The sequence below is a fragment of the Leucopleurus acutus genome (genome assembly GCF_964270905.1).
Source record: "Leucopleurus acutus genome assembly, chromosome: 13".
Taxonomy (NCBI): domain Eukaryota; kingdom Metazoa; phylum Chordata; class Mammalia; order Artiodactyla; family Delphinidae; genus Leucopleurus; species Leucopleurus acutus.
The window spans coordinates 80287934-80314798 of NC_139155.1; the positions used below are offsets into that span (position 1 = coordinate 80287934).

General features: G+C 44.9%; 1 protein-coding gene across 1 annotated transcript in view; it reads left to right on the forward strand.

Moving 5' to 3' along the window:
* The window catches only part of CCDC60 (coiled-coil domain containing 60), a gene marked incomplete at both ends in the record, with an annotated part of 162436 nt that overhangs the window by 57519 nt on the left and 78052 nt on the right, over positions 1–26865 (forward strand). Inside the window, one exon of the mRNA XM_082852610.1 lies at positions 14145–14224. Coding sequence (XP_082708736.1) covers positions 14145–14224 — 80 coding nt within the window. The remainder of the gene's footprint in view (positions 1–14144; positions 14225–26865) is intronic.

Consider the following 26865-nt stretch of genomic DNA (forward strand, 5'->3'; position numbering starts at 1 on the left):
AGCCCTTAACGAATGAACGATAGTCGTTATTATCACCAAGATGTGCTCCAGCTCTCACGCCAGCAAATAACTAGGAAAAGAGAAAAGATATGATTTGAGATTTTGTAAGCATAGAAGGCAGGGGGTTGACCCAATATCCATTTTCTTAGAAAGGCGGGGCGCTGGTGGGGGGGCGGGCATCCCCTCTGCCTTTAGGTCCTTTGCACAGGGGAGCCCGGTGATGGACTCAATTCTCCAGCCCTAATGTGTGTGACTCCCAGCTTTCCAACCTTCTCAAACATGGCTGGAGAGAGAATGACAAGAATTAGGCACTGTGGCACCATTATCACGCCGATGACATGCGGTTTGGAGCTGCTGCTCTTGTTTCTTTCAAGGTGGGATTTTTTGTTTTGTTTCCGAAAATAATCTATGGCCACAACGTAAGCCATGAAGAAGTGCAGGCTTCGTTCTTCTAAACCAGGGCTCAGCAAACTTTTTTTGAGCCAGGTAGTAAATATTTCAGTCTTTGCAAGCCATACAGTCTCTGTTGCCACTAGTCAGCCCTGCCCTTGGAGCTCAAAAGCAGCCACAGACAATCTGTAAGCAACTGGGTAATGGTTGTGTGCCAGTAAACTTTATTCACGCAAACAGGCAGGCTTCTCTGTATCTTCTTCTTGGCATTCTTGCCTCTTTGCCAGTTTTCCTTTTGTGTCAGTCCTTAATTCTCTAATCTTATTCTCCTCTCTCTTCCCCTCTCCTTCCTTCCCCTCTCCTCTCTCCCTCTCTCTCCCCATCCATCCCTTTTGTGACCTTTTCCTCCTCCCTCTGTCCCTTCTCTTTGTCTCTCTCTCTCTCTCTCTCTCTCTCTCTCTCTCTCTCTCTCTCTCTCAATTTCTCTCTCTTCCCCCAGCCTTCCTCTCTGACACTTAACTCAACACCTCCGACCTTAATCTCCAATTCCATCCCCTTCGCCAAGCTCCAGTCGACATCCACGTATCAGACAACTGCCTCTCAGCCCCACTCATGCTCCCGGACCCAGCTCCAAAGACTCAAGAGCTGGGCGTCACCTTCGCTTATAGCCTCGTCGTGCACTCACAGCCCTCTGAAACCCTCCCAGATGTATTTGTTCTTTGGGGGGAGATCAGGGTGCAAACAGTACTGCCATTTGTGTGAAAAGGGAATGCTTGTGGTGGAAAAAGAAGTGTGTGTGTGTGTGTGTGTGTGTGTGTGTGTGTGTGTTTATTGACGTATATAATATCTCTCTGGAAGGATACACAAGAACTTGGTAACACTTAGTCACCTCCAGGGAGGGAAATGAATAGCTTGAGGACAAGGTAGAAATAATACTTTTTAACTATACACGCTCTTATATGTTTTAAAACCATTTGAAAATATCTCCTATTCCATCTCCCCGCCCCCGCAAAAAAAAAACCCACTAAAAAACTGAACTGAAATGAAGTAAAACTCAATGCTTCACTTTCAGTTCATAGTGAGGACCCTCATCTCTAAGCTTATTTTGCTGAAGTGTCTTCTCATGGTTTCTCAGCAGCATTAAAGCTTTAGGCATCTTTCCTCCTGCTTGGGGATGTCAAGAGAACCTTCATCGCCGTCACACTCTACATTTCAATTCCTCATGGTAACTTCCGTTTGAAAAACTGTTCCCGCCACTTTCTGTGTTCAGCTCAGTCTGAAACTGGAGCAGTAACCCCCCAGCCCCACTGGAGGGTGGTTGAATTGCCTGTTTGATTCGTGTCTCCCCAACTAGACCACGAGCTCCTTGAGGGCAGGGATGGTGTCTTGTTCAGCCTCATATCCCCAGCCAGTATCTAACTCCCAGTAGGTTTTTAAGAAATATCTGGACTATACCTGCCCCGCACCCAGCCTCGTAATGTGGCTCATGTAACTTGGTATTGAACAGCACCCTGCGGACAGGATCGTAGAATTCATACCGCAGCAGCCCTGGTCACATGAAGCCTCATCCCGATGTGAGTTCAGGCCTCAGCCAGCTCTTCTGCATCTGGGCTCTTTTCTCTGAACCACTGGCTTAAACTCAGCTCAGCTTCTGCTTCTTACATGGAAAATGAGGTTAGCAGTTATTGAGCAATGTGGGGCTGGGTTTCCTTGACCCCCAGGGGCTTCGCTCGGATTTTGCTAAGATGTTGACTTGGTCCTCTTCCAGGGAAGGAGAAAAGAACTGAAGCTACGTGGGGACTTAACCCCTTAGCCCAACCCATAGACTCTTTCCACCCGGATATTGACAATATGAAAGGAGATTTTCTTGGGTCGCCACTTGTTTCTTTTCTCCAGGATGAATTGACTAATTTGTCTCATTTTCAAGAAAGGGAGTAAACTGTGGTGTGATCAGCAATAAAGAGCACCCTGTGATCAACTAGAGTGGCCTCTTCTTCCTCCTGTAGCCGAAATCCAGCCTCTGTACCAAATTGAATCTCAGAGGCAGAGTTTGGGGTGAAGTAGAAAAGAATAGCTTTATTGCTTTGCCAGGCAAAGGAGGCCACAGCAGGCTAATGCCCTCAAGACTGTGTGTCCTGACCTGGAGGGGGCAGTGAGGAGTTTTATAGCAGTGGTTCAAAGTGGAGGGTGTGATCAGCTCGTGGACGTTCTTCTGATTGGTTGGTGATGAGGTAACTGGGAGTCAGCATTATCAACCTTCTGATTCCAACTGGTCTACCTGCTTGTGGGCAGCAAGCAGTTAACTTCTTCCACCCAGTGGGGCTTTCAGTACCTGTAAAACAGCTCAAAGATATTGTTATGTGTATCCCTTGAGGGGAGCCATGACCCCCTTGGGGCGGCCAGGGCTGTACTATTGTTTCTTGACGGTTCCTCCCTCCCTTCCCTGATTAGCAGCTGTTTGACCCTGCTGTTGGAATTCAAAGGAGGGTCATGGAGGCTGAATGAAGCCTATTTCCTGTAATCAAGAAACGGGAGACAGAAAGACTTTTATGCCCAGGAACCCCACAGGGTCCTGCAAGGTTTCACTCCTGCTAGCTGGGTGACCTCTGGTACAGGTTATTTAACTAATCTGGGTTTCAGGTTTCTCAACCATAAAATGGGGATAATAATAGTTACAACACTTAACTTTTGGAGTGGTTGTGAAGCTTCAGTGAGAAATGGCGTGTAAAGTGCCCGGTAGGGGAATGGCAGTCGTGTGTCACGACGCTGCTTTTCCTTCCTGGGACCGTGGCTGACATTGCTACCACAGAACTCTTTTCTGATGAGATTGAACCGCAGGGAGCTACAGGCGGCCACTGCTTCTAATGGTTATATTGAAACTGACGCTCAAGTTGGAACCCATTTGCTATCTCTAGCCTAGCACATTTCCAGACATTAGGGAGGTTCTGAAAATTTAGGCACTGTTATCATCATTAAATAGAAGCACCTTCGGCAAGGTGGTTGTTACATTCTGGGACCCTTTTCCTGAAGCTCCTTCGGGGCGTTGAGTGACAGGCCATCATATGGATTCCCATTGGCTGTTAATGCCCAGCAGCTGGACTGCTGGCCCCTCGTATTTAGTCTTTCAAAAGAGCTGATGAGATTAATGTATTTGATTTAAAAAAAATTTTTTTTTTTAAACTAGGTGGATAACACATTTGCTGCTGGCAGGCCAGCTCAATCCCAGGGCTGATGGGGGCTCATTGACGGTGGCAGCCAATTTCCATTTCAATCGAGCAAGAGGAGGGAGGCAGAGAAAGGCAGAGATTGAGAGGAACCAGGACTTGATTGCAAGCTATGGCATTTGGCGCCACCTACCGTTATGTCACTGCATCGCTGCCATTGATGACTATCTTGAAGTTGTTAGCCTTAACCTGCCCTTAATGAGTTTACCTGGCAACATTTTCATAATCTCACTCAAATCTTCATGTTTCTTTTATAATTTATGATTTAACTTTGTCAAAATGCCAGATCCTCATGATGTAGTGACAACAATAGTAACATTTCCTCGGCACATTTGGTTTCAAAGACCTATGCACCCAGTGTGCCTCTTAGTCTTCTGGGTGAGGACCCAGCAGGTGCCAGGTGGGTACTGCTCCACCCGGCCCACCTTGGCGCCCGGCTCAGTACCTTGCCAGGTCCCTCAGAGCACATTTCCCATTCCCAGGGTGCTCGTGCGTAACGTGGATTTCACTGGAGGGTTCACGGAAGAGCAGGAGAGGAAGGTTCCGTTGCATCCCATGGAAGAAAACCAATGACATGGTCCTTTAAACTGGTGCTTTTTCCCTGAATATCGGTTGCCTCCTCCCCACACCAAGGCTCCCTCCTCACCCTCTGTAATACATCACTCTGCCTTCATTAACCGGAACGTTCATCCTCTGTGTGTGCTTCTCCAGTATCCATCTTCACACTCGTCTTCCTTCTCAAGGAGACTGGGTGTGTTAGGCAGAGTTCTTCAGAGAAACAGAACTCATGGGATGCATTTAGGTATAGATACAGATACAGAGATCTATTGTAAGGAATTAGTTCATGTGCTTATGGAGGCTGACAAGTCCCAAGATCTGCAGTTGGGCAAACTGGAGACCCAGGAGAGCTGGTGGTATAGTTCCAAAGGCCTAAGGACCGGGAGAGCTGATGGAGTAAGTTCTAGTCCAAAAGCCTCCAAGCTCAAGACACAGGAAGAGCCGATGTTTCAGCTTGAGTCTGAAGGCTGAAAAAAAAACCTGACGTCCCAGCTGGAAGGCAGTCATGCTAAAGAAGCTCCCTCTTGCTGGGGGCGGTCAGCCTTTTATTCTATGTAGGCCTTCAGCTGATTGGATGAGGCCCACTCTCATGAGAGAGGGCAATCTGCTCTACTCAGTCTAACAGGTTAAATGTTAAACTCACCCCAAAGCATCCTCCCAGAAACACCCAGGATAATGTTTGGCCAAATACCTGCACAGTCCACGGCCCAGTCTAGTTGACACACAAAATTAACAATTGCACCAGGCTTCTAGTCTTGACTCTGCCAGCTGACCAGCTATGCGACCTCGAATGGTTTCCTCTTTGCTTCCATTTCTCTTTCTATAAAATGGGTGGTGCTTTCAGGATCCACTGCAGCTTTCATGCCAAGGCCAGGATCAACGCAGCAGCCCCCAGTCAATGAGCCGTTTCTGCCGTACGCTTGGAGTCCCATCAATGGGTCAGCTTCGCTCAGGAGCTCCCCGTTGCATTGGCCGAGACTTCATGAGACGCCTATTGTGGCCTGAGGCTCTCTCTGCCCAATCTTCCTCTCTCCTTCTTTTCTCTTTCTCACCCTCAGTAAGCCTCTTGTACTCCTGTCTCAGTGCTTGCTTCCCAGAGGCCCCAGATGATGCGTATGTTGACATTTTTTAAGAGTTCAGGTCATTTATTTTGCAGAATGACTATACAGCATGGTGACTGTAGTTCATAGTACTGTATTACATATTTGAAAGTTATGACGAGAGTCCATCTTAAAAGTTCTTATCCAAGAAAAATTTCCTGTAACTATGTAAGGTGATGGTGTCAACTAGATTTATTGTGGTGAACATTTTCCAGCGTACTCTACAAATATCAAATCATTATGTTGTGCATCTGAAACTTAGTATGTCAGTTACATCTCAAAGATAATAAATACTCCCTAAAGGATGCACCTTGCGTTTATTGAAGAGAGTCTTTAAAGAATTCAATAGCTCACTTCATATTTTAATTGGAAGGTCTGCGTGTGGATGAGGCCACTAGTTCAGGGTTATCCCTACATAGGTAGGTACCTGCCTTATACCCTTACGACAAAAACGTTCACTCTCCCCAAAGGAAAGTGTCTATCACCATCATAAAACCACCAAAGCTTAAATATCAGTACGCAAGCTAAGGTCTCTGGACTCATGTGTGCGTCTTCCCGTGGACCCTACCCACTCTCTGCCTCTCCGTTCTTTACAGCTTGTCCGTAATGAGTCTAAAATTTGCGAATCGTCTTGCCTGTTCTCCTCTCCAATGGCCTCCCTTCCCCCGCCTCACCACTTGACAGAGCGTTGCCAGCTGACATCTGTATCAGCCCAAGTACGTTTAGCAGGAATTCATTTCCATCTTAATCTGATTCGAGGAAGTAGATCACATTTTAAGAAGTAACAAAGATGGATTTGGAACATTCTTTCATAAAAGACAAGAGAACAGCAGACATTTCAAAGATTGCCTCTCTGGTCTTGACCTTCAACAAAATCATTCTGATTTTCTGCCGTATAAAATTTTTTATGACAAAATCTAACAACACTCAGTGGGCAAGCTTTGGAGGTACTATCTGTAAATTAATAGCTAGCAACTGCCATCCCTTGTTTAGCCCCCGCTAGTCAAAACGGGGGGCAAAATGCAGTAGTGGTTGAGAACACATGCTTTTTAACAAGAGCAGCAGCAGCGAAACCTGATTAAAAACCGGGCAGAGGATCTGAATAGACATTTTTCTAAAGAAGACATACCCTGATGGCCAACAGTACCTGAAAAGATGCTCAGCATCTCTAAGCATCAGTGAAATGCAAATCAAAGCCACAATGAGATGTCACCTCACACCTGTTAGAATGGTTATGATCAAAAAGGCAAGAATCGGAGAATGTGGAGAAAAGGGAAACCTTGTGCACTGTTGATGGGACTGTAAATTGGTGCAGGCATTCTGGAAAGCAGTATGGAGGTTCCTCAAAAAGTTAAGAGTATGAGACCCCAATATTCCACTTCAATAGCCAAGATATGGGAACAATCTAAGTGGCCGTTGATGGATGCGTGAATGAAGAAGATGTGGTGTATATGTATAATGGGATACTACTCAGCCATAAAAAGGATGAAATCCAGCCATTTGCCACAAGATGGATGGGCCTTAAAGGTACTGTGCTAAGTGAAGTAAGTCAGAGAAAGACAAATACCGTATGATTTCACTCAAATGTGGAATCCAAAAAAACAAAGCAAACAAAAACAAACACATAAAGAGAACAGATTAGTGGTTACCAGAGGGGAAGGTGCTTGGGGAGGTGGGTAACACAGGTGAAGGGGGTCAACTGTATGGTGATGGATGGCAGTTAGACTTGCAGTGGTGATCACTTTGTAGGGTACACAGATGTTGAATTATAATGCTCCTGTACACCTGAAACTTATAAAAGAGAGAGAGACAAAAAAAAAAAAAAAACCCCTAAAACAAGACATATGTTTTGATGTCACTTGAGTTGATTTCAATTCCAGACTTTGCCACTTAATAGCATGTTGTTTTCTCCTTTCAAAGCCTCAGTTTGCTCCTCTATGGGAAGCATAATAGTGAGGCGAGGACTAAGGAGAATCACGTATTTCAAATGAGAACACACTTAGGATCGTGTACGGCACATAGGTGAACGATAATGTGATCGTAGACGCCATTAGGTCCTCTTCACAGGCCCAAAGTTACCCAACACCGAAGTGACAGAATTAGGACTCCACCCTGGGCCTTTCAGACAACAAAACTCTTTACATTCATTCCTGTCACCTCCCACTTCTCAGCTGTCAGGTTAAACCAAATCACTTCCAAATGCTACTATTTAAACAGTCCCAGTACATGGATATTAAATGTGAGTGTACCTGCCCAAGAACCTTCCCTACCTAAGGCTCCACTGTGAGTCTCTGCTCTCACCTCCGCCTCCAACATTTGTCATCTTTTAACCTGACACATTACCGGATGTCGTGCGGCATTTCTCACAGTCCTGCTCTCAAAGACCCATTTACAGATGAGAGAAAGGACACGTGATGTATGTAGAAGGGACAGGGCAGAGAGTTGACCTGGTTTTCCAGGAAACAAAGAATGGAGGCATCACCCACACTCTGCAAAGCAATGGAAGAACCGAAGGCTCTTAAGACCAACGGCGCACCCAAGGAGGCAAAGACAGAATTAAAATCAAGCCTCCCAGGATTGCTTTTATGAAATCCGGCTGGGAGTAGTCACAGACAGTGAAACAAAGGACATCCAAAGAGATGGTGATGGGATTATACTTGGCTTTTATTTTCTCCTAATTTTAAAATCTTTTCCTGATATCCATTAATTAGTTTCATAACCAGATGATAATCTTAAAAGTAGAGTTGTATTGCAAATGTGTTACTTGGGTACAGAGTCACCTTAATCAGTGTCAGTAGGGAGGAAAGATTTAGCATTAGTTTGTTTATCAACGATAAGGGTCTAAAAAGTGTGAGACTTAGAACACACGAGTTTTGATGCAAGAGGAGGTGGTCTCTGAAGATCTGGAATATACAGTACTTCCTGGGGAAAGAAACTGGGAGAAGTAGGAGGGTTCTGCATTTCCTAGAAACATGGGTTTTGATAATGATATTGAGAGAGAGAGAATGATCCTAATTCTGGATATGCATCTAAGCCATGGAAATTCTGGGAGTGTCAGGTTTAGGATCAAAAGGTAAGGGATTACAAAGTTATCGTCTGCAAAGAGGTCCTTGATTAAAGGGAGAACCAGCTTTATGGTCTAAAAGTAGCTGGTCAGCACCTGGAGCCAAGGCATTTGCATAAGCTATAACATAACCGTTTGTTTTGGGCCCTCATTTCCATTTCCCGGTCCCCACAGGGAGCTGATCCTTGCAAACTACATTTCCCAGGCACCCTTGCCAGCTGGCTTCCCGGTAGGTTCAGCCAATAGGAGGTGGAGCAGGAAATTGGGGTGGGGGTGGGGAGAGGGAAGCGGGGGTTGGGGGGGGAGAGAGAGAGATCAGCGTATTTCTCCCCTTCTCTCAGTTTCTGGTGGCACCTCCAACTGAGACTATGGGTCTTCCGTGAGTCCAGCTTCTGCCAGGTGGCCGAATTCTAGGGCTTTTGAAGGCTTCCTCTTCCCTTTGTCCTTCCAGCCCTGGAGGGGGTACACACTTCCTCCTTTTGTTAATCTCTAGCATGTCTTGCCCTCACTTGGCTTTCAGCTCTTCTGACACCTTTGTAACTGCGCCCCTATATTAAAGTCCCTCTCTTGAACTATCTTGCATGAGCTCTGACTTCCTGCCTGTACCCCGCCTGATAGAGTGTGTTAAAATATACTTTTTTTTTTGTGGTACGCGGGCCTCTCACCGTTGTGGCCTCTCCCGTTGCGGAGCACAGGCTCTGGACGCGCAGGCTCAGCGGCCATGGCTCACGGGCCCAGCCGCTCCACGGCATGTGGGATCCTCCCGGACCGGGGCACGAACCCGTGTCCCCTGCATCGGCAGGCGGACTCTCAACCACTGCGCCACCAGGGAAGCCCAAAATGTACTTTTTTTAAAAAATTTTTATTGGAGTATAGTTGATTTACAATGTTGTGTTAGTTTCAGGTGTATAGCAAAGTGAATCAGTTATACATATAAGTATATCCATTCTTTTTCAGATTCTTTTCTCACATAGGCCATTACAGAGTATTGAGTAGAGTTCCCTGTGCTGTACAGTAGGTCCTTATTATTTATCTATTTTATATATAGGCGTGTGTATATATCAGTCCCAATCTCCCAGTTTACCCTCCCCCTGCTTACCCCCGGTAACTGTAAGCTTGATTTCTATATCTGTAACTCTATTTCTGTTTTGTAGATAAGTTCCTTTGTGCCCAAAATATACTTCTAAATTACATCATTCAGACCAACACTAAAACCTTATATTTTGCTTATGTTGATAGAGTTAGTCAGAATTGCTTTACAAATATGAAAATCACTATTCTTATTATTAGACGGTATAAGTAACTTATTTTAAAATCAGAAAAAGAATAACCAAAATAAAAAATTATTATTTACCTACAATTCAAACCTGAGATAACAATTTGTTATATTTACTTCCAGCTTGTTATATTATTACATATATACCTTACCATATGTCAATATTTTAAAAGATAATTTATATCAGTTTATATGCATTTTTTAGGAATGTCTATAAATTTTTATGAATATATATCTTAAAATTTTCTATGATCTAAGTTCTTTATATTTGTGACATGCATTTTCCCTTGAAATTATACTCCTTTCCAAATCAGTGAGTGTACATCTACAGCGACATTAAATAGTAGCACCAAATTCAAATCATCATATACCATTGTCTGGATAGACCACAATTTATTGCCCCAATGCCTGTTGCTGGACATTTAGATGTTTTTCACTGTTACTCACACTGCTGTGGTAGATATCCTCGTGGATAAATCTTTTCATCCTTGCTGCATAATTTCCTTGGATAGAAGTAGATTTGCTAGAGGAAAAGAATATGTATTTTTAAGCCTTGTCATACATAGGGTGAAACTTTCCTTCAGAAAGGTTGTAGAGATAGTGATTCTTGGATGCTCTGTAAACTTTTCATTGTGCTCAGATCAAAGTGTGTTCGTAACTATCCTGACAACCGGCGCTCCCTCATTCAATGCCAGTTATTACCAGTGGCTTATTTCAATTGGCATTAAACAATGGTCACAATGAAAATGGTTTCCTGAGAATTCATTGAAATGCTGCCATAATTTCAGCACTTGTGGAGTGGATCTTCTCCTGCTAAAGTCTTAGGTCAAGTTGAGGACACAATTTGGCTTTGCTGCTGTAAGTTGTTCAGCACCAATCCCAGTCTATACAAACTCACTCTTTTACAATAGTGTGAATCCCTGGCGCATGGGCAACTATCATTAGGTGAGATTTCAGGGGAAATGCTTGAAATTTAGACAGTATCATAGTTGCTTCATGAAGGGGGTGAAACCTGAGACATTTGGGAGAGTGATGGGTACACAACTGACATCAAGCAGCATTTCAGTCATGGATTTTCAAATTATAGCAAGGAACTTTGAGTGTGTTTATTTTGTCTTTATTCGTAAGTGTTTTCATCACAACATCTCTGAAGAAAGTTGCTTTGGTTCTGAAAGAAGGAAATAATTAGCTGCTCAAAAAAAAAAAAAGAGGCATTAAAAAGAGACAACCTTGATTTCAAATGTTTGATCTCAACATGGCCAATCTCATCGCTTTCACTGCAAAATGCACCAGCATAGGGGTCATCTGATCTTAATCCCCAAGAGGGGGAAGAGAACTAGTTGCAATAATTCTTGATCTGTTGCTGCCTTGACACACTCAAGGGAGGAAGCTGTTTCAGAGAGAAATCTTGTGGTTGTAAGGAAAAGGAAAGCCAATTCAAACTGATTGAAATAATAAAGGAAATGTTCGTGAAAAGTCCAGGTTCTACTGAAACTTGTTCAGTTCAACAAGGTACCACGGGACGAGTTTTTCTCTGACTGTCCTCTCCGCCTTCCCCCTTATCTTCTTCAGCTGGAGGGTGGCTCCCTCTTAGGCACAAAATGGCTGCCAGCAACCCTCACAGGTGTCTGCTTCTCTGTTCATAGTCTATGAGGAAAGAGGACTTCTTTGCCTATGGTTCCTTAGATCTAGGAATCGTGCTTTTTAGAAACCCCTGGCAAAAATCTGCTTGTATCTCATTAGCCCAAATTGTGTCACATGACCATCCCTCAACCAGTCACTGTGATGAGAGGTGGGCTCTGCTGTTTGGCTTCAGCCATTTAGGACCACCCTGTTGCTGATACCGTAAGTATTTTCTGAGGGGCAGGAAGTCTAACCAGGGAACCAACCAGTATCAAGAGGGAGGGAGAAGGGATACTGGGAGCGTGAGAAAAGCCAGTGTCCATTATGCAGAAGTTTTAAAAAGTACTCCCAGAGATCCTTATATGCCTCCTTGGAGGACTGTCTCTCCACCCACTTCACCATCCCTCAAGATGAAAACTGATAGATTTGCCATCAATTTTCAGCCAGGGGGTTGAAACACCCTGGTGTATTGGGATAAGCTTGATAATATTACCTACAAGTCATTCCTAGTGATAGCTAAAGAGATAAAGTTTATAAATGATTTTATTGTTTCATGTCTAGCTGAGCTTATTCAAGGCTATCCCAGGTGCTTTTCTGGTATTCCGTATGCTTTATTTAGTGAACAAGATGGGATACTCTGGGGTCTTGCCGTAGATTCTCCACCTCTAACCCGAGCTGCTTGGTACAGGATACGTACTGGGTGACCCAGGAGAAAAGTGGCTGAGAATCAGGCAGGCTAGTAACAGTCCCTTCCCTGCACCCCAGACCCCACTCTCTATCCTCACCACCCCACTACAGACATCATTCAATTTTTAAAAAGAATTTTATGGGAGTAGAGTTGATTTACCATGTTGTGTTAGCTTCTGCCTTATAGCAAAGTGAATCAGTTATGCATACACGTATATCCACTCTTTTTTAGATTTTCTTCCAATATAAGCCATTACAGAGTACTGAGTAGAGTTCCCTGTGCTACACAGTAGGCTCTTATTGTTTATCTGTTTTATATATAGTAGTGTGTATATGTCAGTCCCAGACTCCCAGTTTATCCCTTCTCCCACCCCCACCTTCCCCCCCCGGTAACCATAAGTTTGTGTTCTACATCCGTGGCTCTATTTCTCTTTTGTAAATAAGTTCCTTCGTACCATTTTTCTTAGATTCCACATATAAGCGATAGCTATAATTGTCTTTCTCTGTCTGACTTACTACACTCAGCATGACAATCTCCAGATCCATCCAGACATCATTCAGCTTTGATCCAGCTACATCCCCTGCCTTCCACAGTCCACTCAAAAGGCACCACAGCCCCATTTCATTTTCAGAGAAAGTGGGTGACGATGGCTGCTGAGAAAACACCACACCTCCTCCCACACGTCCGCATTACTATGATTTCTGTTAGTGAGTAGCTGAACTGTCCTCACTGTGCCTTGAGAAAACACTCAGAATAGTACCACTGATCGGCCATGGTCAAATTTCACTTGCCACTTATTTTTTAAAAATCTTTTCTTTTTGTTTATTACATAACTGATTCATATTTACTGCAGAGCAATGGGAAAGTCACGTAAGCTAAGAAAAAGTAATAAAATCTGCTATAATCCCACCCCCGTAGAGAATCACTGCATGGTGGGGGGGAGCTTATCATATCTTTTGATATGTATATAGTCAAACAGATCATTTTTCAAAACCAAAGAATCATGCAATACCTATTACTTTGTAACATGTCTTCTCCCTCAGAGAACTCCTCCAGCACCTCTAGGCTTAGATCATTATATTGTCGTTGCATTTAATTGCTGCATAGTAGTCTGTCGTTTAGAGGCACCCTGATTATTGAACCTGTCTTCTCTTGTGAAGTTGTGATTTCCAAGAGTTTGCTCTCACAAGCAGCATCTTAGCAGTTTTGTTGATATGAACCTCTGTGCCCGTGCGGCAACGTTCCCATAGGATGCTTGACAGAAGAAGCATCATTAGACCAAGGGCAAGCCTGCTTTTGCAACAGTTAGTATGCATTGAGGAAGTGCCCTTCAGAAAAGTCATTACAATGTGTTCTCCCACAGTTTCATTTGAGAGCATCCATTTTCCCATAATTTCTTGTCATTTCCTTTCAGTTAAAAAAAAAAACAATATTGCAGGAATTAATTTCACGACACGATAATCCAGATAATAGTCTTGTTATTGTTCACCAAATTGGTAGCTGAGAAAAGTGACTTTTATATTCCAGTATAGTTAATTTAACTCTCTTCTTTATATTGACCTGATAGCCACCTCTGAGTAATACATTTAAGTCTTGTGAGGTTTCCCTGATGGCTAAGAAAGGCAAATGAATAGAGAAGAGGGAAAGAAGAACCCATGAACAATTACCTGGATAATTCACTCCTAAAATCCTGCTAGGGGAGCAGTGAGGGCGGGGGGAAAAGTACATTTGCATCTTTATATTGACGGAATTCAAGCTCTCTAAATCAGCTACCTGTGCCACTTTACAACAATGATTATCAACATTTAATTTTTTGCTTTACTTTGAGTCTAATGCTCATGATAGAAGCTTCCATTTTTCAGATGCTTGCCATGAGTCAGGAATTTAGCGATTAATTTAATCATCACAACAAAGTAGGAATTATTCCCCTGCTCTTCTGCTGAAGAAATTAGGGCCCAGAGATGTTGAGTAATTTGTCCAAGGTCACGCAGGCGGTCACCAGACAGAATGAGGATCAGAGTTCAGGTTCGTCCGTCTCCAAAGCCCTTGCTGTCGCCAGTGTGCCACAAGGCCTCTCTTTTGGTGGAAAAAAGGACGCTGTGCTGCCTAAGGACCCCTCCAAGCTGATCAGACATCTCACATGAATGCATGAGCCCCCTGCGGCCTGGCTCCGCTTGGAACAGTTGTACTAACACTTCTTTCACTTCTTGACTTCCCTCAGGTCCCAGACAAACCAATGAGGAGCATCAAGTATATGCAGAAGGATATAATAAACCTCAAGAAAGACCTTACACGAAGCCGGTGAGTGAGCCCTGCACCGAATGACCCACAGACAGCCCGACAGGGACAAGCAGGCTATGGGGTGATGCCTGTGAGTGTCTGCCGAGTCTCAGTGCCCCTCAACGCTGAACATTAAGCAGGAGATTTGCAGGAGGGTAGCCCTGTAAGGGCTGGGGATGGGACCCCTTTCTTGGTTGGACCCTTCAGGGAGTACCTGCTCCAGACCGACCTACCCATTCTTGCTCAGGGCAGTCCCATGCCTAGAATTCCCTCTGCTTTCCTTTCTTGGACTGAATCCAGCTCAAGAGAGTTCCCTTATGCTCCAGAAGACTCTTCTCTTTTTACTGCACGTCCACAGTGTGGTAGCCGAGAGTCAGATCGACTTGGTCTCAAATACTGGTCCTGCGACCTGCCAGCTGGCGACACTGGAAGAGTTACTTAACCTCCCTGAGTCTCTGTTTCCTTAACTGTAAAGTGAATATAGTATGAGGTTGTTAGAAGGACTGGGTGAAATAATGCACAAAAGTGCCATAGCCTTGAAGACAATGCCATTCGTATCGTTTTCCACCCCATCAATTCCTTCCTCCATAGCGTGATAGCGTGAGCAAACTGAGGTCTAGGACCATATTTTTTTCATCTCTTGGCGTGAGGTGGGATTTCTTTCTCCTCAAGGTGGGGTTACAAATGGGGCTTTTGGCCAAGCAACTGAAGGCGGAGTAAGAGGTGGAGATTCTTTTAACACAGAACACGTAAGAGACACGCTAAGCAGGGGTGATACAGGCAGCGCGGAGGGTCTGCTTATCTCACGAGCCAGACCCTGGTAAGAATCACAGCAAGATGCTTCCTTCCTCACCTCCATGGTCTGGAAGCTCTTCCTTCACTGCGCACCTGCATCTCCTCCCCACACAGCTTTGACGGAACGGATGACAGCCCAAGAAGAGGCAGGAAGGTGTGGGCTTTTGAAACGGGGGAGAAGGAAAGGGATGAAGGAGGCTAAGGGGGGCATCAGGATAGGACCCCAGAGAAGAATATTTCCCCACCGACCACAGGAAAGGTGGCTGCACCGGCTCTGAGAGGGGCTCTGGACACCTAGTGTCCAGCAGAAACATAATGTGAGCTGTTCATGTAATTTAAATTTTTTCAGTAGCCACACTAAAAAAAAAAAGTGGGAAAAAAACAAACAAGTGAAAGTAATTCTAATAATATATTTTATTTAGCCAAATAGATCTGAAGTATTGTCATTTGACATGGAATCAATATAAAAAGGTATTGAGATACTTTATAGTCTGTTTTGAACATGTGATGAAAAATGGTGAATGGTGAAAATCCACAGTGTATGTTGCACTTAGAACATATACCAGTTTAGACCAACCACATTTCAAGTGCTCAGTAGTTGTTACGGATTGAATTGTGTCCCCCCAAAATCCATATGTCAAAGCCCCAACCCTCAACGTGATTGTATTTGCAGAGAGGGCCACTGAAGAGGTAATTAAGGTTAAGTGAGGTCCGAAAGGTGGGACCTAATCCAATAGGATTGGTGTTCTCATAAGAAGAGGAAGGGATGCCAGGAATGTGCACACACAGAGAAAGGGCCAGGTAAGGACACAGCTAGAAGATGCCATCTGCAAGCCAAGGAGAGACACCTTGATCTTGGGCTTCTTGCCTCCAGAACTAGGAGAAAATAAATGTCTGTTGTTTAGACCACCCATTCTGTCATGACAGCCGCATCAGACTAACATAATAGTCAACATTGGAATAATCCTGCGGAGAATGTCCCCAGCCCAAGGGGGGATGATGGGGCTCAGTCTCGGAGTTTCAAGCAGAGCAGAGCTCAGAGATGGCATGTGAACTTGTCCCTGAAAATCAACAGATGATCCCCACAGGGACCCCTCTGTTAGTTGTGGACACATTGGCCTCTACAGTGTTTGAACCCAGGTTAGAGGGCTTTTGAGGCTGATGCCTTGGGAACTTGGGAGCCCCAGGGACTGGTGAGAGGTAGTGTCAGGAGGCCAGAGTTACCTGAGTGGGGCAACATCTGGGCAGGCAGCAAAGAAAGAGGGTTGCACAGCTGAGGGTGCACCTCCCAGCGGGGATTTGTACTCTGCTGCGCAGTCATGCCTGAAGGACATTCCAGGTTTCAGAGGGAATGTTCCAGGCTTCAGAAGAAATGGTACAGCAGGGAAGTTGCATCAGAGGTGAGGTTCCATCTGTATGTCATGGGCACCAATCAGAACAGACGCTGGCCGTACACAGCCATTATGACCGTGTCAGTTCTTACCAGCTGAGTGTTGCCAGCCTGGAGGTCGATGATTCTAATCAGGCTTCAATACATAGCAGAATCTCTAGAGCCTAGGAAATGAGCGTTTCCATGATAATTTATACTGTAGACTGAGAGCTGATAACTGCAAGTACCAATACATGCCTTGATCTATGTAGGTTCCAGATACCAAGACTCAACCCAGTCCAGGGAGGGCAACAAGCAGTGGTGAGCCAGCTTGTAACCAGAACTGATTCGCTAAATTTCCAGGAAATTTGACAGCCAATTATTAAACGCAGCTATTGTTAAAAATTAACTTATATAAACTTACAGTTAAATACCTTATATTAAAACAAAGGTGATAAATACTCGCAACTCACCATTTCTTTTTTTTTTTTCTTCTTCTTACAAGGAGAGCAATAGTCGCCCTTTTCCTCCTTGCAGGGACCTTGTAAGGACCCAGTAAGATGGATAAAAGTACTCTGGGAAACATTAACAAATTCAGGGTATTACTTAAATACTTCTCCCTTTCCCCTGGAGTCTTACTTTGCCACAGTTTAAGCCTTCTTTGTTCCTATAGCACTGGCTTTGGCATTTCATGGCATTTCTGTCAGGAGGCTCACAGCCCTCCAGCCACCCTCCTGCTCCTGCCACTAGCTCGCAGCTCTGTTCAATCTGCAGCACTGATTGTTAGGTCTGAATAGATTCCCTGGTCCACACAGACTCAGGTTAGTCTCTTCCTTTACTTCCTTAGTAACCTGCTACATCCCTATAGACATGTGGTTCTCAATTGCGGGTGATTCTCTTCCCTTCCCCGCTTCCCATGAGGAGACATTTGGCAATGTCTGGAGTCATTTTTGGTTATCATTATTGGTGGGATGGTTAGGGATGCTGGTCACCAATTCCAGTGTGTGTGTTGTTTTCTCCACATCAATCTATTCTCTGACACCAGCTGAGTGTCCTATCATTCAACTCAATTCTGATGCTGTCTACCCCAGAGGTGGTATCAGATTCCAAAGGTTAAGGGCACAGTCCCACAAGACTCCCCTCCACTTCAGATGACAATTTCAGGCCTAGGTTGTTACTCACGCTTCTGACCCACTGGCTATAAATCAGAGGTTCCCACAACCCCTTCTGTGGGTTTAATTTGCTAGAGTGGCTCACAGAACTCAGGAAACCTGTATAATCGCTAGATTACCAGTTTATTACAAAGGATATTGAAGGATATGTATCAACAGTCAGATGAAGAGATATGTAGGGTGAGGTCCCGAACAAACGAGCTTCTGTTCTCATGGAGTTTAGGGCCTGGCAAGGTGGTGGGTGGAAGTGTTTGGGTTTCCCAACACTCTTTAGCTTCTAATGAAAATATCAGTTGCATAAAGGGAGTTCCAAGTGTCTTCTTACTTTATTCCTTCTTCAGCCCTCCACCTGTATTCTCCTCTCCCCATGAAAATTATGAAGATGTTTATATACTTAACAGATGTTTAAGATTTGAGCTGAAAAATCCAAATTGATGGTGGACTCATCAGCAAAGAGAAACTGGGATTCATTCTCCAGTAAGTTCTGGATTGGCAGTGGACAGACATGGGTTCTGGTCCAGGCTTTGCCTCTAAATAGCTGGGTTCCTTTCGACAAGTCTTAGAATTGTAGAGCCTTTGTGTTGGAATGGAATTAGGGGTCATTTAGTCCAACCTTCTTTTTTTTTTTTACATCTTTATTGGAGTATAATTGCTTTACAATGGTGTGTTAGTTTCTGCTTCATAACAAAGTGAATCAGTTATACATATACTTATGTTCCCATATCTCTTCCCTCTTGCGTCTCCCTCCCTCCCACCCTCCCTATCCCACCCCTCCAGTTGGTCACAAAGCACCGAGCTGATCTCCCTGTGCTGTGCGGCTGCTTCCCACTAGCTATCTATTTTACGTTTGGCAGTGTATATATGTCCATGCCTCTCTCTCGCTTTGTCACAGCTTACCCTTCCCCCTCCCCATATCCTCAAGTCCATTCTCTAGTAGGTCTGTGTCTTTATTCCCGTCTTACCCCTAGGTTCTTCATGACATTTTTTTTCCTTAAATTCCATATATATGTGTTAGCATACGGTATTTGTCTTTCTCTTTTTGACTTACTTCACTCTGTATGACAGACTCTAGGTCTATCCACCTCATTACAAATAGCTCAATTTCGTTTCTTTTTATGGTGGAGTAATATTCCATTGTATATATGTGCCACATCTTCTTTATCCATTCATCTGATGATGGACACTTAGGTTGTTTCCATCTCCGGGCTATTGTAAATAGAGCTGCAATGAACATTTTGGTATATGACTCTTTTTGAATTATGGTTTTCTCAGGGTATATGCCCAGTAGTGGGATTGCTGGGTCATATGGTAGTTCTATTTGTAGTTTTTTAAGGAACCTCCATACTGTTCTCCATAGTGGCTGTACCAAATCACATCCCCACCAGCAGTGCAGGAGTGTTCCCTTTTCTCCACACCCTCTCCAGCATTTATTGTTTCTAGATTTTTTGACGATGGCCATTCTGACTGGTGTGAGATGATATCTCATTGTAGTTTTGATCTGCATTTCTCTAATGATTAATGATGTTGGCAACTCATCATTTCTTAATGATTTCATACATTTTACTGCTAGCTATGCAGTTGAGGTTATTTCTGGTTATAGTATCTGTGTGGTGGAAATACTGTATGATGGGGGCTACTGCAAATCTCCTTCCAGCTCCACATTCACTGACATCATATTGGTAGGTCAAAATCAGCTACAGTGGGAATACTTAGGTGCAGAAATCAGCAAAAGGTACAAATCAGGGCTTACTTGTCCCTCCAGAGAGGTGGTTGTTAAACATTCACCAGCACTCTGGGAACATGCCCCAAAATGACCAAGGTAGAAATTTCCACTAATCTAGAGGGGTTCAGTAGAGGGGTGATGTAGAGGGGTGATGAAAAGGTGATAAAGACAGTGGCTTTTCTGCCATCCTCGAGTTGGCACGCTGAGTCTGTCCTTTGTGCCAGACACATTTAGCATGGCTAGAATTTAACATCCTCATCAGACAGGCTCGGCTTGTCCAAGTGCTGGACGTGAAGGACAACGTGGAAAGGGCCAGACAGAAAAGCCACAAGAAAGAAAGCAAGAAACGACAGTAAAACTTTCTGTTTGGCCACACTCCTGGATCCCACTGACATTTAAGGAACCAGAGATTCCCCTTCAGAAGGAACACCTGTTTTCCAGGGGAAATCACCCCTCCAAGAGATGCACACCCCTTGCCCCATCACCCAGTATTAAATGAGGTGAATTGTTAACAAAGAAGATATTGTCTTTTCCACTTACTGTTTTTAAAATCTGCTTTACCTCCTGTTGGAATCTAGCCCAAAACACCAAAAAGAGGTGTTAGAATGAGCCAAACACCTTGACTATCTCCTAGATTTTTATTTAATACTTCAGCCCCCTTATAATTCAATTGTACCATCCCTGGTTTCATGGCCAATTTAACATGATGCTAAAAAGAATAAAAATCATGGGCTTCCCTGGTGGCGCAGTGGTTGACAGTCCACCCGCCGATGCAGGGGACACGGGTTCGTGCCGCGGTCTGGGAGGATCCCACATGCCGCGGAGCGGCTGGGCCCGTGAGCCATGGCCGCTGAGCCTGCGCGTCCGGAGCCTGTGCTCCGCAACGGGAGAGGCCGCAACAGTGAGAGGCCCGCGTACCGCAAAAAAAAAAAAAAAAAAAAAAAAAAAATCTAACAGCTTTCCTCCTCGCCTCTTCCACCAGATGTTCGGTGGCACTAAGCAGCACACTGTGCACTCATTTCCCAAATTTCTCCGAGCAGAAGTTGACAACTGGGGCTTCTGTGTGTGCCCAGTTCTTGGTTGACTCTTGAAATCAATGACATGTTTTCCTCCAAAGCTGCCAGTACTTTTTATTGCACGTGGGTTTTTTTGTTTGTTTTTTGTTTTTTTAAGGAAAATAGACATCTCTGCAATGAAAACAACTGAAATGTTGAACCTGAAGCTATGATATACCCGTGGCAAAGTTTAGTTATGTACTGGCAACTGCAAATAAGCAGTGATAAATTAGCCCCCTCTCCCAGCAGATCCCAGCAGGGTACAGACTGTGCACCTGTTTCCAAGGTCTGAGACTTTGCTTTCCAGCTGCATTTGGTAGACTGCTGAAGCAGGGCAGTGAGAAATGACAAAGGTGGAATTTTGGCAAAGGAAGAAGCTTTTTCTTTTGTATGAAGTTAGACGCTTCTTCTTGGTCCCTCCTTAGTTTTTCTGCGCTCATTCACTTTCTTCAACAAATATTTATTGACTACCAGGAATCACCAGGTATACACCAGGCATCATTGTATATACTGGAGACACGGCAGTGCACGAAGTAGACAAAATTCCCCGCGCCACTAGGGAAGCCCCCCATTTTTACTATATGTGGATGGTGATCTGTGATCAGTGATCTTTGATGTGACTCTTGCAAAAGATTAGGACCCACTGAAGGCTCAGAGGATGGTTAGCCTTCTTTAGCAGTAAAGTATTTTTTAATTAAGATATGTACATTGGGGCTTCCCTGGTGGCGCAGTGGTTGAGAGTCCGCCTTCCGATGCAGGGGACACAGGTTCGTGCCCCAGTCCGGGAAGATCCCACGTGCCGCGGAGCGGCTGGGCCCGTGAGCCATGGCCACTGAGCCTGCGCATCCTGAGCCTGTGCTCCACAATGGGAGAGGCCACGGCAGTGAGAGGCCCGGGTACCGCAAAAACAAAAACAAAACAGAGTGGTCAGAGGGAGCGGTTTTGTAAAGGGGGCCATGGGCGGACGCCTGAACAGTGATGCCTGAACAGAGTATTTCAGAGGACAACAGACGGACGAGTGCCAAAGCTGGGACAAACCAGAAACGCTGGAGAAGCAGAAAGAAGGCCAGCGTGGCTGGACCAGAGTAAGGGAGATGGGCACAGGCTGGAGCCCACAGGGCCTCAGGCCTCACAGGCCGTGGCGAAAAGTTTGGGTTTTAGTCTAAGTGCAGTGAGAACCCGTTGGAGGGTTCTAAACAAGAGAAGGATATGATCTGATCTTTAAAAGAACATTCCGTCGGCTACATAGGGACCAGTAGAAAGGCTGTGGTAAGAGATGTCGATGGCTTGGATCAGGCGAATAGCAGTGAACTGGAGAGAAGTGGGTGGATTCGGCATCTGTTTGGAGGCACAGGATGAGATCAGATGTGGGAGACAAGGGAGAAGGCGGGATCAACATGTTTTTATCTCTTCCTCCCTATTTCCTCACTGGGATGTAAGATGTCTCCTAACCTAGAAAATATCATGTCCACTGTCATGATCCCCAAGTATTTAGTGATGGAATGAATTAATTCTGTTGTGCATCCCTGGAACTTAGAAGTTAAAAATAAAGGGGAAGCCCTGTACATTAACTTAGAGAAAGTGAGTGAGGGAGATGGCTTACATATAAATCTGTGGGATAAACCAGTTGATGAGATGGCTGGGCCGTTGCTGTCTCCATCAGGCTGGTCTCCCTCTTCCACTGCCTTCAAGCTGGAGTGTCCACTCCAGCTTGGGGAATGGCCTGTGGCTGGGAGGAGAAGGTGTTAATGTTGTCCTGCAACAGGGTCAGTCGGTCCTGGGAATCCCCAGGGTCTAGCTCAGTTCTTAGCATAGAGAAGCCACTCAATAAATATTTGCTAAAGTTTATATTTGCATCGTATCTTAAAAATCTTCCCTGAGACAGGCAGGAAAGTTCCTTTTGTTCCATTTCTCAGATGAGAAAACTGAGACTCAGCGAAGTTCAGAGATTTACTTGCAGTCATTGTATCAGTTAGCTATCACCACATGACAAGTCACCTCAAAAAGTCAGTGACTTAAAGCAGTCACATATGTCAGTGTTTATGAGTCTATAATTCAGTTGGGAAGTTCTCTGATCTCAGCTGGTCTCCCTTGAGTGTCTGTCCTCAGCTGAGGGTTAGGGAGTGACTTGCTGATCTTGGCTGGGCTGTCTCCTATTGTTTGGAAGATAACCAGCCATAGGGAGGTCTAGGATGGCCTTGGCCCTAACAACATGGTGTCTCATTCTCAAGCAGGTCAGTTAGGCCTGTTCTCACCATAGCAGGATTCTGAGGGAGAATGGGAGTGTGTGAAGCCTCTGAAGATTTATGCTAAGAACTGGCAAAACATCACTTTCACCGTATTCTTGTGACCACAGCAAGTCACACATCCAGCCCAGATTACAGGTGGGGGAGGGGCTTCCCTGGTGGCACAGTGGTTAAGAATCCACCTGCCAGTGCAGGGGGCATGGGTTTGAGCCCTGGTCCAGGAAGATCCCATGGGCGGAGCAACTAAGCCCACGGGCTACAACTACTGAGCCTGCGCTCTAGAGCCCGTGAGCCACAACTACTGAAGCCCATGTGCCTAGAGCCCGTGCTCCGCAACAAGAGAAGCCACTGCAGTGAGAAGCCTGCACACTGCAATGAAGAGTAGCCCCCGCTTGCCACAAAGAGAAAGACTGTGCGCAGCAACAAAGACCCCAAGCAGCCCAAAATAAATAAATAAATTTATTTTTTTTTAAAAAAGGTGGGGGAATAGACTCCACTTCTTGATGGGAAGATCTGCAAAGTCTCCTTGCAAAGGGTGGAGATCTGGGGTCATTTTTTTCAGTCGACCACAGTCAGATGGCCAATTCTGAGCTAGCCTTTGAGACATGAGCTAGTTTCCCAAAAGTTGATTTGTACAAATCAGAGTCTCCCTCTTGGGAATGTAACGTGGAAGCCACGTCAAGAATCAAGCAGGTAGCAGTGAGGGGAGAAGCTACAAGACTCCGAGGAAGGGGGACCAGAGAGGCATGGAGAGCTGTAGGGAAGCAGGGCGTGAGGGGCAAAGAGAGGGAAGATAAAGGAGCTGAGTGGGAAGTTAGAGGAGAAGACAGCAGCCTAAGAGAAGAGAGCCCGACGTCATGTCAAGACTCAACCTGAAGACTTTCAGATCCTGCTACTGAGGTCCCTGAAGCTCTTTTCGGAGAAAATCTCCAATTCTTCTTTGAGTTCCTCATCTTGGATTCCCACAAGAGTTTTCAAACCCTTTATCACCCCTATATGTACCCTTACAATAAACCCCTCTTGAGTGGAATAGCTTGGCAATCAAGGACCCCGATGACTGAAATGACTTCTTAATCTGTAAAGACAGAGGAATCCAGAGGAAATGGGACACTTTTATCATCCCACTCTGTTGCTGGGCTGCTTTATGAGTTAATGGTGTTTAATAAGGGACATTCCCTTAGGGTTACGGTTTGTGTCTAAGCTGGTAGGTGGAGTGAACTTCTCTTCTTGAAACAAAAAGAGATGAAACGGATAATTTAATTAAAAGTTAAATCTAGATGGGTGGCACATGTACCCCCATTCCTTTCTCCTGTGCCCAAGGCAGACATTACTGATGGATCACAGCACTCTTTCCATTTGAGCCCAGACTTGGTCTCAAAAGTCCTCTCAATCCAGCACTCCAGGCAGCTACCATTGATTAGAGTTGTTGAACAGGATGTAATTTATTTGCCATCTACAAATTACAAGACTCAAATTACAAGACTCAAAAGGAGACTTTGGTATCTATAATATGGCACGTTATTAATCCAAAATGAGGGAGGGAGTGTAAGAGACCAGCAGGAGAACAAACCTCACTCAGATCCCTTAATAAGTGAGGCTGATCTCAATCAGCGAATTTAAACAGTTGAAAGATTGTTGTTGACCTCTGACATTTACTGACGGTTCTCAATGGCTTCTGCGTCTCATCACTCTACACCCAGGACCTCCACATCCGTAGCCTATAGCCCAGAACTTCTTCATTTCAAAGTTTAAGCCTGATTCTTCCCACTGCCCCCTCCCCGGACTTGAGACTTGCCTCAAAGCCGCAGAATTGTTTAACATCATGGATTTATATGCTGGTCAATACTTTGGAATGCAGGCACAGTTAAGCCTTCTGAATGGTACCTTATGAATCATTCAAAGAAGACCTTAGTTCCCCCACATTACATCATCCCCATGCCCTGCAGCCAGCGGGTGGACATTAATGAGTTCCCAGCATGTTCCATGAAGGAAAGGGCTTGGCCCCGTGTCCTTAGCCCAGAAATGATCAACACAGCCTCACACCCGAAGGGTAGGTCACTGCTGTGGACTGGAGGAACCTGGCTCGAGTTAATTGCATTTTTATCATCTTGAACGTGACCCAGAGGCTGTACCTACTTTCTCTTTGTGACTGGTATCTTCGTGTGTCTTTGACACCTCTAGTTAACTATAGTTCTAGGGCAAGTCGTCTTCTCTGCTTTTCTCGTGCCACTCTCCACCGAGGGTGGAGATCTTTGCTTAATTTCTCTCGTTATGGCTATGGCCGCCTCAGAGGATCCCACATTAAAAAGGAACTCAACTAGAAGACCATGTTTTCAAATTTAAGCATCAAAATATCTTGAACCCTTGAACCTTTTGTTACATAAAGGTTTGCACAAAACTCTGTTTTCTGAAATCCTTTCCCAGATGACAGGCAGTGTTCTCAGGCTTATAGCCAGGCTTGGAGGGTTCACACAGTATAGTTGAAAGTGCACTGGCTTTGGAGTCAGCTGTGGGTTCAAATATTGACTTGACCAGTTATTACCTGGGTGGGCATGAACGAATCAGTTCACTTCTGTAGAGCTTGGTTTCTTTATCTGTGGGATGCGTTGCAGGGATAAGAAGTCTGCTTCACATAGTTGTTGGGATTTGCGGGGGCAGATATGGGTGAAGAATGTAGGAGTAGATCGATAAAAGGTAGGTGTTAAAAAATTAAACAAAGAGGTAGTTGTTGTTGTCTTTAAGCTGGTTGTCCTGAGACTGTCTGCAGATATTCAAGGGCAGCAATGAAGGGCATGAGCTTTGGAAGCAAAGAAACCCCGTCCTGTCACTCATCAGCTGAGTGACCTCAGCCTGGTCATTTTACTTCTCTAAACCTACTTCTCATCTGTAGAACGGAATCAATGCCTTCTTTCAAGGATTTTTTTGGTGAGGACGAAATGAGACAATGTGCGTAAAATCTCCTTCCCTTTGCTCCTCCAGTGACCTGAAAACAGAGGCAAGACCAAGGAACTCAGAGTCCCACCCACGCGTGACAAGCTAGAAGACCTCAGGCTGGCATCTTCCGTTCCCTAGACATCAGTGGTCTTGGACCATGCAAAAACATGCTCCTTACCATTTCAGGGGAAGCCTGCATAGTACAGACAGTATATGCTTCTCTCCTGTGGGCAAAAAAAATGATTTAACTCAGTTCTGCACTACCCTACAAAACTTTTAGGTAAATAGGTCCTAAGGTGAATTTACCTTATTGATTAAATGTGTGCGCGTGCACGCAAGCGTGTGTGTGTGTGTGTGTTTAAGAGACAGAGGAAGAAAAAGAGACGGTCTGTTATCTAAAACAAAGACCTCACACTATATTTGGCTTCCCCAGAGCTGGGAGGGAACGGAGGGGACATTATGCAGGTCAGTGTTTGTTTCATTTGCATCCCTTTTTTTTTTTTTTTTACCAGAGGGAGAGTCTATATCAGCTACATTCAGAGAGGAAATGCCAGGAGATAAAATACTGACAATGAGTGACAACTGTTACTCTTCCATCATTTTCAGTATCACTGCAGTAATGCTGACCTCAGTCCCCCCAAACCACGAGCAGAGGGAGCTAATGGTTTTAGGAGACACCCTGGATTTTAGCTCTTGAAGAGAACAGGTCACCTTCTCCAAAGTTTCCCCTTGTATGTTGAGCTGAGCACCCATCCTACAAGATGCACTATGAAGAAAAGTGTTCTGTGGTCCCGTATGTTTGGAAAATGCTGTGAGCTATATCCCCACCTCAGAGATTCCCAATTCACAGTAGCATTTCAAAGTTCTGTAGTAAAGGAGTCTACTTAAACGCACATAGCTCAGCATTGGCTAATTTTTAAACCATGGACTTCCATTTCTGGCTACGTGGCAGATTAGACACCGTGAATGAGGGAAAACAACTAGATAAAAGTCTGGATATAAAATCCACTGATGTTTAATATGTGTCGCAGGATGGATCACCAGGGAAGCAGTCTCAGATGGAGACTTGTGTGCTGTGGTCTATTGGAGGGTGCTGGCAGGCAGTGGAGGCACAGGATGGTGCAGCGTCGCTGGTGGGTGACACAGGAGTCCGCACCACCGCTCACGCACCTTAATTGTGCCCTCTGACCCTGCTCGTTCCTGATTCCAGGTGTACCACTTCCATCTTATGATGGGTTATACCTGGGATCATAACTGTGTCACAGGGAATGTTACATGTGCCAAGAGGCTCTCTAGCTCTCACGCTTCACCTTGCATCGGTGATTACCCACGCTCACTCTTTTATTACCTTCTCCGGTGCACCAGTAG